Source organism: Scyliorhinus canicula, chromosome 10 (genome assembly GCF_902713615.1).
Source record: "Scyliorhinus canicula chromosome 10, sScyCan1.1, whole genome shotgun sequence".
Taxonomy (NCBI): domain Eukaryota; kingdom Metazoa; phylum Chordata; class Chondrichthyes; order Carcharhiniformes; family Scyliorhinidae; genus Scyliorhinus; species Scyliorhinus canicula.
Genome location: NC_052155.1, coordinates 82,783,481 through 82,798,251, shown reverse-complemented (window position 1 = coordinate 82,798,251; position 14,771 = coordinate 82,783,481). Strand labels below are relative to the sequence as shown.

General features: G+C 46.2%; 2 protein-coding genes across 6 annotated transcripts in view; one reads left to right on the top strand and one right to left on the bottom strand.

Moving 5' to 3' along the window:
* The window catches only part of garem (GRB2 associated, regulator of MAPK1), a 111,300-nt gene that overhangs the window by 58,144 nt on the left and 38,385 nt on the right, over positions 1-14,771 (top strand). For 4 of the 5 annotated variants that reach the window (XM_038809244.1, XM_038809243.1, XM_038809242.1 and 1 more), the window contains one exon: positions 1,315-1,445. In XM_038809244.1, coding sequence (XP_038665172.1) covers positions 1,315-1,445 — 131 coding nt within the window. Of the gene's footprint in view, positions 1-727; positions 1,230-1,314; positions 1,446-14,771 lie in introns of those variants that run through there. The other variant, XM_038809246.1, reaches the window with a different exon arrangement.
* Positions 12,769-13,493, bottom strand: LOC119972483 (60S ribosomal protein L10-like). The gene has a single exon (XM_038809251.1). The coding sequence runs from the start codon at positions 13,481-13,483 to the stop codon at positions 12,836-12,838; it is 648 nt and encodes a 215-aa protein (XP_038665179.1). The 5' UTR covers positions 13,484-13,493; the 3' UTR covers positions 12,769-12,835.

Sequence of the window (14,771 nt, the reverse complement as noted above, 5' to 3'; positions counted from 1 at the left end):
GGTGAATGGGTTCTTCAGTGGAGTGGAGGACAAGTGTGAGTGCTGTTTTCACAGGCCCGCTAACCACACCCACATGTACTGGTCATGTCCAAGGATGGTAAGCTTTTGCGTCTCTTTCTTTAGCACCATGTCAATGATTTTTAACATTGATCCGGAGCCTTCTCAGTTGGTGGCCATTTTTGGGGTGTCGCGTTCACTGGGGCCGCAGACAGGGGTGAAGGCAGCTGTTCTTAGCTTTGCCTCGTTGATAGCTCAGAGGAAGGTTCTGCTGGGATGGAGATCTTCTCCGCCCAGAGCCTCGGCCTGGTTGGGTGACCTCGTGGAATTTTTAAATCTGGAAAAGGTCAAGTACACTGATAGGGGGTCGGTGGAGGGGTTCTCTTGAGGTGGCAGACATCAATTTCCTACTTTAAAGAGTTAGTCCCTATCACCTGTTAATAAAGGGGGAGGTAGTTATTATTATTGAGGTAGGTTATTTTTGTCTGCCTTTGGGTGGCATTTGTATGATCGGTTGTGTGTATTTTTTGTGATATTGTACTGTGTAATTTTTTTCTGGACTTTTTGATGTTGATATAGTGTTGGTTATGAAAAATTTTCAATAAAATATTTTTTTAAAAAATGAATTCTCGTGTTGTATGAATGTTACTTATCACCTATCAGTCCGAGCCTGAAAGTTGGCGGGGCCTTGCTACTTATGGACATGCAATGCTTCAGTATCTCAGGATAATTTCCTTCTCTATAATTTAATTAATTTAGGGTTATCCTCATTTGGTTGAGATTTCTGATTGTAGGTATGTTCTGCTCAATAGTATATCTTTTTCAAGGTAGTCTACATGCTGTGTAACACCCTCTCCTCATCAACCTGATTATATTCCTCCATTTTCTTTACAATTAACTCTTCTAAAATTAAGTCCCCTGCTCCTGGTTCGTGGTATTCGAGGCCCAAGGATAGATATGTTTTCTAATTTCCATTACATTTTCTTGGTCATTTACAAATAAACACTGCCTTTTTTTGTATGTATGATTCACTGGTTCAGAACCTGTTGTTTTTACAACTCTGGCTCTAGACATGCCTGTTCACAGGGATTTTCACAGTAACTTCATTGTGGAGTTAATGTACGCCTACTTGTGACAATAATAAAGATTATTATTATTATACCCTTCCGATCTCTTGGAAGAACATGCGGTCTTCATTTTTCAGATGGCCTAGTGGTTTAGAATGCAACCAGGTAAGAAAATACACTGGGAATTTAAAGATAGGCTCTACTGGTGAGCCGTTTGTTGAATTGTGGTTCTGTTTATTACCCCTTACAGGACAATTTAAACTGTTGGAACAGGACCGAGATATCAAAGAGCCTGTACAATACTTCAGCAGTGTGGAGGAGGTGGCAAAAGCATTCCCTGAACGAGTGTACGTCATGGAGGAAATAACATTCAATGTTAAGGTCAGAATTTGGAACAATTATTTGTGAGCACTTGCATGTTTAAGGCCAGCTATTCTGTAAATGTTAGTGTGAAAGCGACAGTACGAGGGTCTGAAACTGAAATGTTCCTATATCTTTCAAAATGCAGAAATAATCTCCATCTCTGAAAATGTTAGCAACCTGACACACTGAAGATGACCTGACAATTGAGTCAAAAAGGACTTAGTAAAGGTTACGAATTTAAAGTAGCTTCTGTATTTAGTTTAATCTTATTTCAGCAACTGTGATTTAAAATGGAGGTCATTCTCTTCAGATGTGAAATGTAAGACATTCATGACAAGGTGGAATGTTTAAAATGCTTTAATGTTTAAAAGGAACAGATTTGTGAAGGGTAGGTCATGACTGAATAATGTATTTAAATTTTTTTAAATGGTCCTCAACATGGTGGGTCAGCAGAATGTATCTGGATGTTCAAAAGTGGAAGTACACAGAATTGGAGATAATCTTCTAACATAGATGGACATATGGGAGGTAGGAGTTAGAGTTACGATGAAGGAAATATTCTTGATTAAAGGGATGTGTCCAGTCCTTTTCCGTGGAATCTGTACTGTACCCATAGACTTTTCATCTTAAATGTTAATGAAGGGAGCAGCACGGTGGCACAGTGGTTAGCATTGCTGCCTCACGGCACCGAGGTCCTAGGTTCGAGTCCGGCTCTGGGTCACTGTCCGTGTGGAGTTTGCACATTCTCCCCGTGTTTGCGTGGGTTTCACCCCCACAACCCAAAGATGTGCGGGGTAGGTGGATTGGCCACGCTAAATTGTCCCTTGATTGGGAAAAATTAATTGGGTATTCCAAATTTATTTTAAATAAATAAATAAATAAATAAATAAATGTTAATGAAGAAATAGAGTTGTATATCAGCTTTGGAAATTACTCTAACTTACAAAGCAGGGCATGGCATATGTTTAGGAACACGCATATACATAGATGTATGCAAGTCCCTGTTTTTAGTTCCCTCATTTTAGGCCTGTCAGTTAATAGAGTTGATATTTGCAATTAGCATCAGCAGTTTTGTTTCAATGTCATTTAGGGTCCCGTCACCCGATGCCACCATTTTTTTATTTTTTTTTTATTTTTTTAATAAACAATTTTATTGAGGTAGTTTTTGGCTTTGTAAACAGTTACAGACATCAACAGAAAGAAAGCAAAAAAGGCAAAAATGTGCAAACATCCATGTACTTTCAATACTCCAATCGTAACATACTGCACAAGCCCGCTGCTCTCCCACCGGTACTACCCGCCATTTTATCCCTCCTACTCTACTCTACTCTACCCCCCCCCCCCCCCCCCCCCCCCCACCCCCCCCTGCTGATGCTCACTCTCCCGCAAAGAAGTTAATAAATGGTTGCCACCTCCGGGCGAACCCCTGTACAGATCCCCTCAAGGCGAACTTAATTTTTTCCATACCCAGGAAACTCGACATGTCCGCAAGCCACAACTCAGTCTTCGGGGGCTTTGAGTCCCTCCACGCCAATAGTATTCGTCGCCGGGCTATCAGGGAAGCAAAGGCCAAAACATCGGCCTCTTTCTTCCCCTGGACTCCCGGGTCTTCCGAAACCCCAAAAATTGCCACCCCGGACCCATCCCCACCCTTGTTTTTAGCACTCGGGACATGACGTCCGCAAATCCCTCCCAGTACCCCCTCAGTTTAGGGCATGCCCAAAACATGTCAACATGGTTCGCTGGTCCTCCCACGCACCTAGCGCATTTGTCCTCTATCACAAAGAATTTGCTCATCTGAGCCATCGTCATATGGGCCCGGTGAACGACCTTAAATTGAATCAGCCCGAGCCTGGCACATGTCGCGGTCGAATTTACCCTACTCAGGGCCTCTGCCCACTGCCCGTCCTCCATTTCCCTGCCTAGCTCCTCCTCCCATTTAAGTTTCAGTTCCTCCGTCTGGGACCCTTCCTCCCTCATGAGCACCTTATAAATACCAGAGACTCTACCCTCCCCTTCTTCCCCCCAGAGACTATTCTGTCTAGGATCCCCATTGGCGGGAGGCGTGGGAAAGATGGGACCTGTCTACGAACAAAGTCCCGCAACTGTAGGTACCTAAAATCATTTCCCCTTACCAGCCCAAATTTCTCCTCCAAGCTCCTCAAACTCGCAAAGCTCCCTTCCAGGAACATATCGCCCACCCTTCCCACCCCGCCCGCCGCCATACTCGAAATCCCCCATCCATACTCCTGGGGGCAAACCGATGGTTGTCGCAGATTGGCGCCCAAACCGACGCCCCCGTCTCCCCTACATGCCTCCTCCACTGCCCCCATATCCACAGGGTCGCCACCACTACCGGGCTGGTGGAGTACTTGGCCGGCGGCAGCGGTAGAGGAGCCGTGACAGGGCTGCCAAGCTGGAGCCCCTGCACGAAGCCGCCTCCACCCGCTCCCAGATAGACCCCGTACCCACCATCCACTTCCTTATCATAGCGATGTTGGCCGCCCAGTAATAATTAATCAGACTCGGCAAAGCTAGCCCTCCCTCGCTGCGGTTCCTCTCCAACATCGCCTTCTTCACCCGCGGGGATTTTCCCGCCCAGACAAAGCTCATGATCATCCTGTTAACTCTTTTGAAGAAGGACTGTGGAACAAAGATTGGGATGCACTGAAAAACAAACAGAAATCTAGGGAGGATTGTCATCTTTACAGTCTGCACCCTCCCTGCCAGCGACAGCGGGTGTGCATCCCATCTCCGAAACTCTCCCTTCATTTGCTCCACCACCCTGGCCAAATTTAACTTGTGCAGCCTGCCCCAGTCTCGTGCCACCTGGATTCCCAAATACCGGAAATTTTCCTCAACCAGCCTAAACGGTAGCCCTCTCAACCTGTTCTCCTGGCCCCTTGCCTGTACCACAAACATTTCACTCTTGGCCGTATTTAATTTGTATCCTGAAAACTGGCCGAACTTCCTCAACATTCCCAGTATACTTCCCATCCCGGTCACTGGGTCCGACACGTACACGAGCAGGTCGTCTGCGTAAAGAGAGACCCTATGTTCTACCCCGCCCCTCATCATCCCCTTCCATCCCTCTGCGGCTCTCAGCGCAATCGCCAGCGGCTCTATGGCCAGCGCAAACAGCAGCGGGGAGAGCGGGCAGCCCTGTCTGGTCCCTTGGTACAACCTAAAGTACTCCGACACTTCTCTGTTAGTCCTGACGCTGGCCTTCAGGGCCTGATATAATAATTTGATCCAATCCCTCCCCGAACCCAAACCGTCCGAGCACCTCCCATAGATAGTCCCACTCCACCCGGTCAAAGGCCTTCTCGGCGTCTATTGCCACCACTACCTCCACCTCCCTGCCCGTCGGGGGCATCATTATCACATTAAGTAATCTTCTCAGGTTGGCCACCAGCTGCCTACCTTTCACGAACCCAGTTTGGTCCTCCCCAATCACCTCCGGTACGCAGTCCTCCATTCTAACCGCCAGTACCTTTGCCAGGAGCTTGGCGTCAACATTAATCAGGGAGATTGGCCTGTAGGACCCGCACGCCTCCGGGTCTTTACCCCGCTTCAATATCAGTGATATAGCGGCTTGCGACATTGTCGGCGGCAGGGTCCCTCTGTCCGATGCCACCATTTTGAGTGACCCATCCCGCTTCCTGACCCGTTGCGCTCCCCTATTGCCGTGACCTTTCTCCCCATTGTCACCTGTCTCTCAACTTTGAACTTGGCTCTGCGACCCTGCAACTCAAAGATCCTGGGTGCGATTCTCCGAAATGGAGAGAAACAGCTGACGCCGGAGTGAAACCCGGAGTGTTTCAGTGTTTCAGTCCGGCGTCAGAGGCTGCTCCTCGCCCCCTACTGGGAGTGGCGGCGCGTGAATCCCGAGTGGCCGGCCTTAACGCTTGCGTCAAAGCGGCGTGCCGGGAATGACGCGGCCGGCGGCGCCGAAGTGACATCAGCCGCGCATGCACGGTTGCCGTCTTCTCCTCCGCTGCCCCGCAAGACATGGAGGCTTGATCTTGCGGGGCGGCGGAGGGAAAAGAGTGCATCGTTTACAGACGCCGGCCCGACGACCGGTGGGCACCGATCGCGGGTCAGATATCTCATGAGCACGCCCGTGGTGCTCGATCCTCCCTCCACCCCACACTTACCGGTCGCGCGATGTTCACGCCGGCAGCGACCAGGTGTGGTTGACGCCGGCGTGAACCGGTCGGGTTCGTCAGGCCGCTCGGCCCATCCAGGCCGGAGAATCGCCGGTCGCCGTGAGAAACGGCGAGCGGCGATTCTCCGAGCGGCGTGTCGCAAAACGTGACAAGCCATTTTGGGGGGTGGGGTGGGAGAATCGCGGAGGTGCCAGGGTGGCGTGTCGTGATTCGCCCGGCCCTCCCGCGATTCTCCCACCCAGCGTGGGGAGCGGAGAATCACGCCCGCACTTCCTGGTTTTTGCTGCTGATCTCTTTTGCTCTGGCTCATCTTGCAAGGGTTTGGCGAAAGGGAATTTTGGTGAACACAATTGGTGGTGACTGGGAGGGTCGGGAGGAGGAGAGGCAACAGGCTATGTGCCAGCAAGATGGTGTTCGCCGGATTCACCCGGAGCTCGGGATTCACCGACTGTGCCAGCGAGACTTCGCCAAGGTGCCATTTAGTACTGCTCCACGCAAACATGGATCAGTCGTAACAGGACCGAGGATGGTCCTCAGGCCATTGAAGATCCCCGCGTGGTCGGGAACAGGGCAAGATGGCATCCTGGCACTTGTGCTGGCACTTGGGCACCATGGCACTGCCAGCCTGGCACCTGGTGCCAGGGTGAGTGCCTGGGGGTCCTTACTCATAAGAGGTAAGGTAAGGGGTGACCTTGCCCATAAGAATTAGGGTGAGGGGGGCTTGGGAACTTTAAAGAGGTACGTTGAGTGAAATGGGGGGTTGGGCCTGGAGGCTGCAGGGTCAAAAGATTTGGGCTGCCTTTGAAATTGGTGCCCTGATCCGCGTGCAGTATTCTGCACTGCTGGAAATGACTAAAGTGCGGCCTCGATGGGAGTTCCTTGCTGAAGCCCAAAAAATGGCAAAGTGCCCGAAGTCGGACACAGAATTTTAAAAATTGAATTGCGCCCCCAGTTTGGGGGCACTCTTGATATAATTCCAAAAATTTATTGTAAGATGAAGCAATTGCTCACAAGAAAATAAAATAAATACTGACTACCGTGCATTCATCTGCATTTCAAGGTTACAATTGTGACAATGGCATTTTTGCCATTTACACTGCCAATTCATATCTGACAAAATGGTTCATGATTCATACGGTTTAGGCTATAACTTACAGTTTTCAGATAAAGTTTTAACTGTAGAAAATGGGGACATCTGGTTGCCGAACTGGTTAAAAAAAGCTCTGCTATATAAATGTGACTCAAACAATGCTGGATTTACTGCACTTAGAAGATAGCCTGTGCTTATTTTACAAGGTCAGGATTGATCATGAATAACCTGAATAATGAATGACTCAACTCTAAACTTGTAATGGAGCCAGGGAGTCCGGAGAAAGAGTGATAACACCTCAATAGCAATATACATTATTCATATGGGTTGCAGAATCACGTGTTGAAGATAAAATATTTTGTTTGTATTACTATTTGAATCATCTCAAAGTATGCCACATTGCCATAGCATGGTGATTCAGGATGACGCCTAGGTTTGAAGGTTCCTTTGTTTAATTTATCTGTGTGTTTGTTTACTGAAGCAGACAGTTGAGTTGAGTTTTGTGAAGAACGTTTTCTCTAGTTTGTAGCTAATGGAAGAATTCAGCAGTGGTCCTCACAAAGTATTGTATCAGAAAGTAATCAGCTTGAATAGTTAGCTTAGAAAGAGTTTTACAAAAGCTGTGGGAGCAGACTGGCCGAAAAAATTATGAGCAAAGCCAGAACAAGGAGCTGAAATCATTGTGAGGTCTTTAAAGAAAGTTGGAGGATCATTTACTAAAAACTAATGGAAGGATCTTCCTGAAATACCAAGGAGAATTAAATAAATTCCGGAGTGCAGCAGCATACCTTTTGGGTTGGTCCCAAGAAACTCCCAGATTGATGGCAATAAAAAGTTAAACTGAGTTCATAATATACACAGTTGTAAACTATAGTCTTACAACACCAGGTTAAAGTCCAACAGGTTTGTTTGGAGTCAGTAGCTTTCGGAGTGCAGCTCCTTCATCAGGTGAGTGAAGAGGTGGGTACCACCAGCAGGGTAGCATGGTGGTTAGCATAAATGCTTCACAGCTCCAGGGTCCCAGGTTCGATTCCCGGCTGGGTCACTGTCTGTGTGGAGTCTGCACGTCCTCCCCCTGTGTGCGTGGGTTTCCTCCGGGTGCTCCGGTTTCCTCCCACAGTCCAAAGATGTGCGGGTTAGGTGGATTGGCCATGCTAAATTGCCCGTAGTGTCCTAATAAAAGTAAGGTTAAGGGGGGGTTGTTGGGTTACGGGTATAGGGTGGATACGTGAGTTTGAGTAGGGTGATCGTGGCTCGGCACAACATTGAGGGCCGAAGGGCCTGTTCTGTGCTGTACTGTTCTGTGTTCCTAATCATATATAGATCAAGCCAATGATGCAAGATGATAGTTTGAAAGCGAGTCTTTGCAGGTAATTTGCTCACCCCAAACCAATACCGGCACCTCCACATCATGTGAACTGTAGTGTTAAGTTAATAGTGCTTACTTTAATTATTTTTGATGTACGATAAAGTTTGCGGCATAGTTATGTTGGTTGGTTGCTAGGTATTCGGATTCCTGCTTTAAAATGTTAACAGGATTGTAATCATCTCTGATGGTGAATTCAGAACTGTCAGTTTGTCATAAAAGGCCTTCGCGAAGGAAACCTGCCATCCTTTCCTGGTCTGGCCTACATAATTCCAGTTTCACCAATGTGGTTGACTAATGGCCCTCTGAAGTGGCCTAGCAAGCTAATCCATTGTATCAAAGTGCTAAAGAATAATGGGCCACCCAGCATCAATCAGGCATCGAATTTGGACATGACAAAAGCTCTGACAGCTCACTTGACTCTCCTCACTAACAACTGGCGACTCATGCCAGAATTAGTAGATCTGTCCCCGGGGACTGGTAACACAATACCTTGACATTACAATATTCACAGAATTAAACCTTTTATCCATTTTCTTAAATATCATCATTACCATTCCAAGGGCATGTCCTGTTCTCAGCATTTATGCATTAGGATTGTGAGGAAGAACATTTTTACACAACAGTGGTAATGATTTGGAACACACTGCCTATGAGGTTGGTGGAAGCAGAAACCATCGACGGTTTCAAAGGGAAATTGGAATGGCACTTGAGACAAACCTACAGGGTTACAGGCATAGAACAGGGGAATGGGACTTACTGAAATGCTCTACAAGTAGCCAAATTACTGCCTCATGTGCCATCCCTACTCTGACTCTATGATTCTAGAAACGATAAAGTCTCATATCTCAGGCCAAATATGGGCATGGAAGCCACCTGCTCTTACCACTGTTGTGTAAATATTCAGACACCGTACCAGTTTGTTATTAAATCCCAGGAGCATTAATTTGCAAGATGAACAAAGGACAAACATAAGTTCACAATTCAACCCAAATTTATTCTCAAACACAATAAAACAGTTATCCTCCCAAATATAGTTTTCTCAAGATTTGAATACCCACCAGGGGTCCATCCTCTTTTGCATTGTCTGCATGTAACTGGATCCTATATAATGTAAGGCTGCAAGAAAGTCTGGCTTCATCTGAGCAATCCACGGCAATCGATACATTTGAATGGGGCCGATTTATCTCCCATGTACTATTTACAGGACAGGCCAGACTTGCCCTGGCTGCCTGTCTCTGCCCAGTGTATTTGAGTTTGGCTGTTTGACTTATCACCAGGCCTGTTTGCTGTTCTGACTATGGCTTTAATTTAATGTGTCCAGTTCTTAATTTAAAATGTCCAATTCTGTATCGGGCCTAAGATTCAGGCCATTGGCCATTTTACCATGCCATTTTCCACCTTCCCTCAGCTGATGAGTCAGCACACTTTCATGCTAAACACCAATTGGAAGAAACTTTGGAGGCAGTAACGTGGGTGGGGAACTTCAATGTCCATCAGAAAGAGTGACTTGGTAGCACCACCATTGACCCAGCTGGCTGAATTCTGCTGGACCAGACTCAGTGATGGAGGTGCAGATGGGTGATGTTATAGATACTACCAACGAAGACAGTTAACAAGGGTACAAGGTGACATTAATATACTTGTTGTCTAATTGTCAAATTAATTTCTGTACAGCTGTAAACGCAAATGCATTGTGTCATAAATTGAGAGACATTCAGAAAAATAAATGAAAACTTGGAACAATTATTTTCAATGAAAGATGAATATAGATAGGCCAATGTTGAGATTTATAAACTATTTAATCTCTTAACTGGTCAGTGCTCTTTACAAAAACTATCTGATTCTTTACAAACAACTTTAAAAAAAAAAAAAATTCCAACCTGTTATCTGGGTATGATCATGGCTTCACCTAGATGAAAGAGTCCAAAACTACTATTACTCCGAGGCAGTGAGCCAGTAGCAAAGGACATGAGATGCAGAAATCCAGTCTTACAGCTGCTTTGATTTGATTTATTATTGTCACATGTATTAGTATACAATGAAAAGTATTGTTTCTTGCATGCTGTACAAACAATGCATACCGTACATAGGGAAGGAAGGAGAGACTGCAGAATATAATGTTAGTTATCGCAAGGTGTAGAGAAAAGATCAACTTAATACGAGGTAAGTCCATTCAAAAGTCTGATGGCAGTAGAGAAGAAGCTATTCTTGAGTCGGTTGGTACGTGACCTCAAACTTTGGTATCCTTTTCCTGACGGAAGAAGGTGGAAGAGAGTATGTCCGGTGTGCGTGGGGTCCTTAATTTTGCTGGCTGCCTTTCTGAGGCAGCGGGAATTATAGATAGAGTCAATGGATGGGAGGCTGGTTTGCGTGATGGACTGGGCTACATTCACAACCTTTAGTAGTTTCCTGCGGTCTTGGGCAGAGCAGGCTCCATACCAAGCTGTGATACAACCAGAAAGAATGCTTTCTATGGTGCATCTGTAGAAGTTGGTGAGGGTCGTAGCTGACATGCCAAATTTCCTTAGTCTTCTGAGAAAGTAGTCGTTGGTGGGCTTTCTTAAAGTGTCGGCATAGGGGGACCAGGACAGGCTGTTGGTGATCTGTACACCTAAAAACCTGAAGCTCTTGACCCTTTCTACTTCGTTCCCATTGATGTCGACAGGGGCATGTTCTCCACTATGCTTCCTGAAGTCGATGACAATCTCCTTCGTTTTGTTGACATTGAGGGAGAGATTATTGTTGTTGCACCAGTTCACCAGATTCTCTATCTCATTCCTGTACTCTGTCTCGTCATTGTTTGAAATCCGACCCACTACGGTGGTGTCATCAGTAAATTTGAAAATCGAGTTGATGGGGAATTTGGCCACACAGTCATAGGTGTATAAGGAGTATAGTAGGGATCTGAGGACACAGCCTTGTGGGGCACCGGTGTTGAGGATGATCGTGGAGGAGGTATTGTTGCCTATCTTCACTGATTGTGGCCTGTGAGTTAGAAAGTTCAGGATCCAGTCGCCGAGGGAGGAGCCGAGGCCAAGGCCACAGAGTTTGGAGATGAGTTTCGTAGGAATGATGGTGTTGAAGGCTGAGCTGTAGTCGATAAATAGGAGTCTGACATGGGTGTCTTTGTTATCTAGGTGTTTCAGGGTAGAGTGCAGGGCCATGGAGATGGTGTCTGCTGTGGACCTGTTGCAGCGGTAGCTGGACACCAGGCTGGGAAAGGAGAGAGTACTACAGCATATTAATGCATTTATGTGTATTCGTTTTAGTTAGATCAATGTATCTCTTTTGTACTTTAACAAATTGAGTTGTAAATATAAATTTTTAATGCCATTGTGAGCACTTATTAGTTATCAGTATATTTATTGGTGAATTATACATGTATATATCTGTTCATAGGTGAGGTGAGAGTGACTGTCCTTGACATCAAGGCAGCATTTGACCACGTGGCACTAAAGGGCCCTAGCAAAATTTAGGTCTTCGGAAATCGGGGAAAGCTTTTGTGTTTGGGGTCATATTTAGCACAAAAGAAGGTGGCTGTGTTGTTGGAGGCCAATCACCTCCGCCCCAAGGCATTGCTACAGGAATCATTTAGGATAATTTACTAGGCCCGATCATATCCTGCTGATTCATCAATTACCTTCTCTCCATCCAAAGGTCGTAGTGAAATTGTTTGCTGATGTTCTGTTCGCAATTCATCAGGTAGTGAAGTGGTCGATACACGTGTGTGCAAGACCTGGACAAAATTTAGGCTTGGGCTGATTAGTGGCCAGTAACATTTGCATCACACAAGTGACAGGCAATGATCATCTCCAACAAGAGAGAAGTAACCATCTCTACTTGACTTTCCATGGCTCTACCATTGTTAAATCTCCCACTGGAAACATCCTGTAGATTGCCATTAACAGAAACGGAACTGCACCAGCAGGTAAGAGGCTGGAAATTCTGTGGTGGTAACCCCCTGACTCCCCAAAGCCTGTTCACCATCTACAAGGCACAAGTCAGGAGTGTGAAAGAATACTCCTCACTTTCCTGGATGACTGCAGTTCCAAGAAAGCTCAAGAAGCTTGACACCATCCAGGACAAAATGGCCCAGCTGATTGGCATCCCATCTACCGCCTTGAATATATACTTCCTTCACCACCAAAGCACAATGGCTGCATTACCACCTTCAGGAGCTCGCAACAACTTGCCAAGGCTGCTTCAACAGCACTTGCCAATCCTGTGGCTGCTACCATTCAGAATTACAAGGATAACAGGCACATGGGAGCACTAGTGCCTGGAAGTTCCCCTCCAAACCACACGTCACTCTGGCTTGGAAGCATATTGCAGCTCTTCAACTGTTGATGGGTCAGAATCCTGGAACTCCTTCCAGACAGTGCTGTGAATATCTGCACCAAATGGACTGTAGCGGTTCAAGAAGGCAACTAACCACCATTTCCTCAAGGGCGGTTAGGGAAGAACATCTCATGAACAATTTTTTTTTAAAAAAGCTCCTCCTTGTACTTCCTAACAAAATGTACCATCTCGCACTTTCCTGTATTGTTCCATGTGCTTTGTGTTCACACCTTGCAGCAGCATATTATTTTTGTTTTGATGCCTATTGTTTTGCCAGTGTTTGCTACATTTCCAAGTTTTATGGTATCTGCAAACTTTGAAATTATGTCTGTATTCTTAAGTCCAAGACATTAATGTATATCAAAAGCAGCAGTGTTTCTTTTTTTTTTGGTAGGCAAAACTCTCCTTTTAATTTTCAAACTGTCCCACGAGCGAGTCACATTCACGCCGCGTGCAGAGCACGCCAAATGTTAAGTGGGCCCCGCGCAGATATGTACTTCACCCCACAGCCATCGGGGACCAGCCGCTTCTCCGTCACCGTGTCATCGAAATCCTCCGTGTTGAACTTGATGAACCCCCACTTCTTGGAGATGTGGATCTTCTGGCGCCCGGGGAACTTGAACTTAGCCCAGCGGAGTGCATCGATCACGTGCTCCTTGTTCTGTACCTTGGTGCGCACGGACATGATTACCTGGCCAATGTTCACACGGGCCACGGTGTCCTGGGGCTTGCCAAAGGCTCCACGCATTCCAGTCTGCAGCCGATCAGCGCCGGCACACGACAACATCTTATTGATACGGATGACGTGGAAAGGATGGAGGCTCATCCGAATGTGGAAGCCATCCTTGCCACAGGTCTTCACCATGTACTTGTTGGCACAGATACGGGCAGCCTCCAGAGCTTCGGACGAGAGCTGCTCGTATTCATCTGATACCATGTGGCCACATAGCGGGAACTCATCCACCTTTGCTTTCTTGCGCCCAAGGTCGAAAATCCTGATCTTGGGATCAGGGACACCCCGACAAAAGCGGGATTTGGGGTACGGCTTGTTCTTGCAGTATCTGTAACAGCGGGCCGGCCGGCGCCCCATCTTGCTGCCTGGTGTCTGGCTGGAAATCCCAGTCGGGGCCTGCGGCCTAGTCGCTTGCTGCCGCCCAGTCCACAAAGAGGCCGTGCGCCGCGTGCCGCCGCCTCAAAAGCCCGGACCCGCTTCCGGTCAAAAGCAGCAGTGTTTCTTGTGCTGAACCTTGGAATCGACTATATGTCTCCCACCTGTTGGACATAGTCATTCACCACAATTTTGTTTCCTATCCACCATATTACATACCTGCCCTTTTCTATTTTTGAACCCTCCGCCTTTCACTTAGTTAGGACCTGTTACTTTTCGAACCTTCTCAGTTTCTATGAAGGTTCATCAACCTGAAACATTCGCTTAGTTTCACTCTCTACAGATGGTGCCTGACCTGATTACTATTTCCAACATTTACTCTTTTTATTTCTGGTTTCTGTAACTGCTGTATTTTACTTCTGTTTTCTATATCTTAACCGATTTTGTATCTGTCCTCCTAATGTCTCCTTTATCATGAGAGCTTCAGTTATGCTAAGAAGCCTGATATTTATTAACACCTCCTGAAAGCCTAACTACACAGCAAAGCTGCATTGTCCTGATCTGCCCTCTGTTACCTCATCAAAAAAACTAGACCAAGTTAGTTGCGCACAATTTGCTCTTAAATCAGTGCTGACTCTCATTTATTTGTCCATGCCTGTCTTGAGTTACAGTTAACTTTCTCCCAGATTATTGTTGCTTAATGCTTTCCCATTGCTGACATTCAACACACTAGCCTAGAAATGAGGTTTATCCTGCTGGCCATTGTTAGGACATCTTTGCTTCTATTTACAAACCTGCTAAGATGTTCAAGTTAACTTGAATGGGTATGTTTCAAAGTAAAGAAACCATTTTCTTTGGTTATCGTTCAGCATAACTTTGCAAAAGGTTCAACTTTGTAGGTTGCTGCACATGTAGGAGTAAATGAAACTGGTTTTGAGTGTTGTTTTTTATGTAGGCTAACTAGGCAGCAGTGGCAGTGTTGAATTTTAAAGGTAACTTCCTTCTCATCACTCATCTGCTTTGTGTTCAGTTTAAAATGAATTGAGCCTGTGTTTACACGCAAAATAACTTGAGTGGGTTTATGATATTAGTGCTATTTCATTATTTGATACAAGAGGCTGAGCACACATCCTCCTAGCAAGCCCCACCCGACCCTGGATACTCATTGTCCCTTTGATTGGGACTCTCATATGAAAAGGTTAGACACCCCAACTCTAGTATGTAATTATTTTCTAGTGCTACATCTTTGCTTAATACTGCCACCTTTCCC

Excerpts from the sequence above, each read along its gene's own strand:
- LOC119972483 (XM_038809251.1), bottom strand. The coding sequence starts at position 13,483 with ATGGGGCGCCGGCCGGCCCGCTGTTACAGATACTGCAAGAACAAGCCG.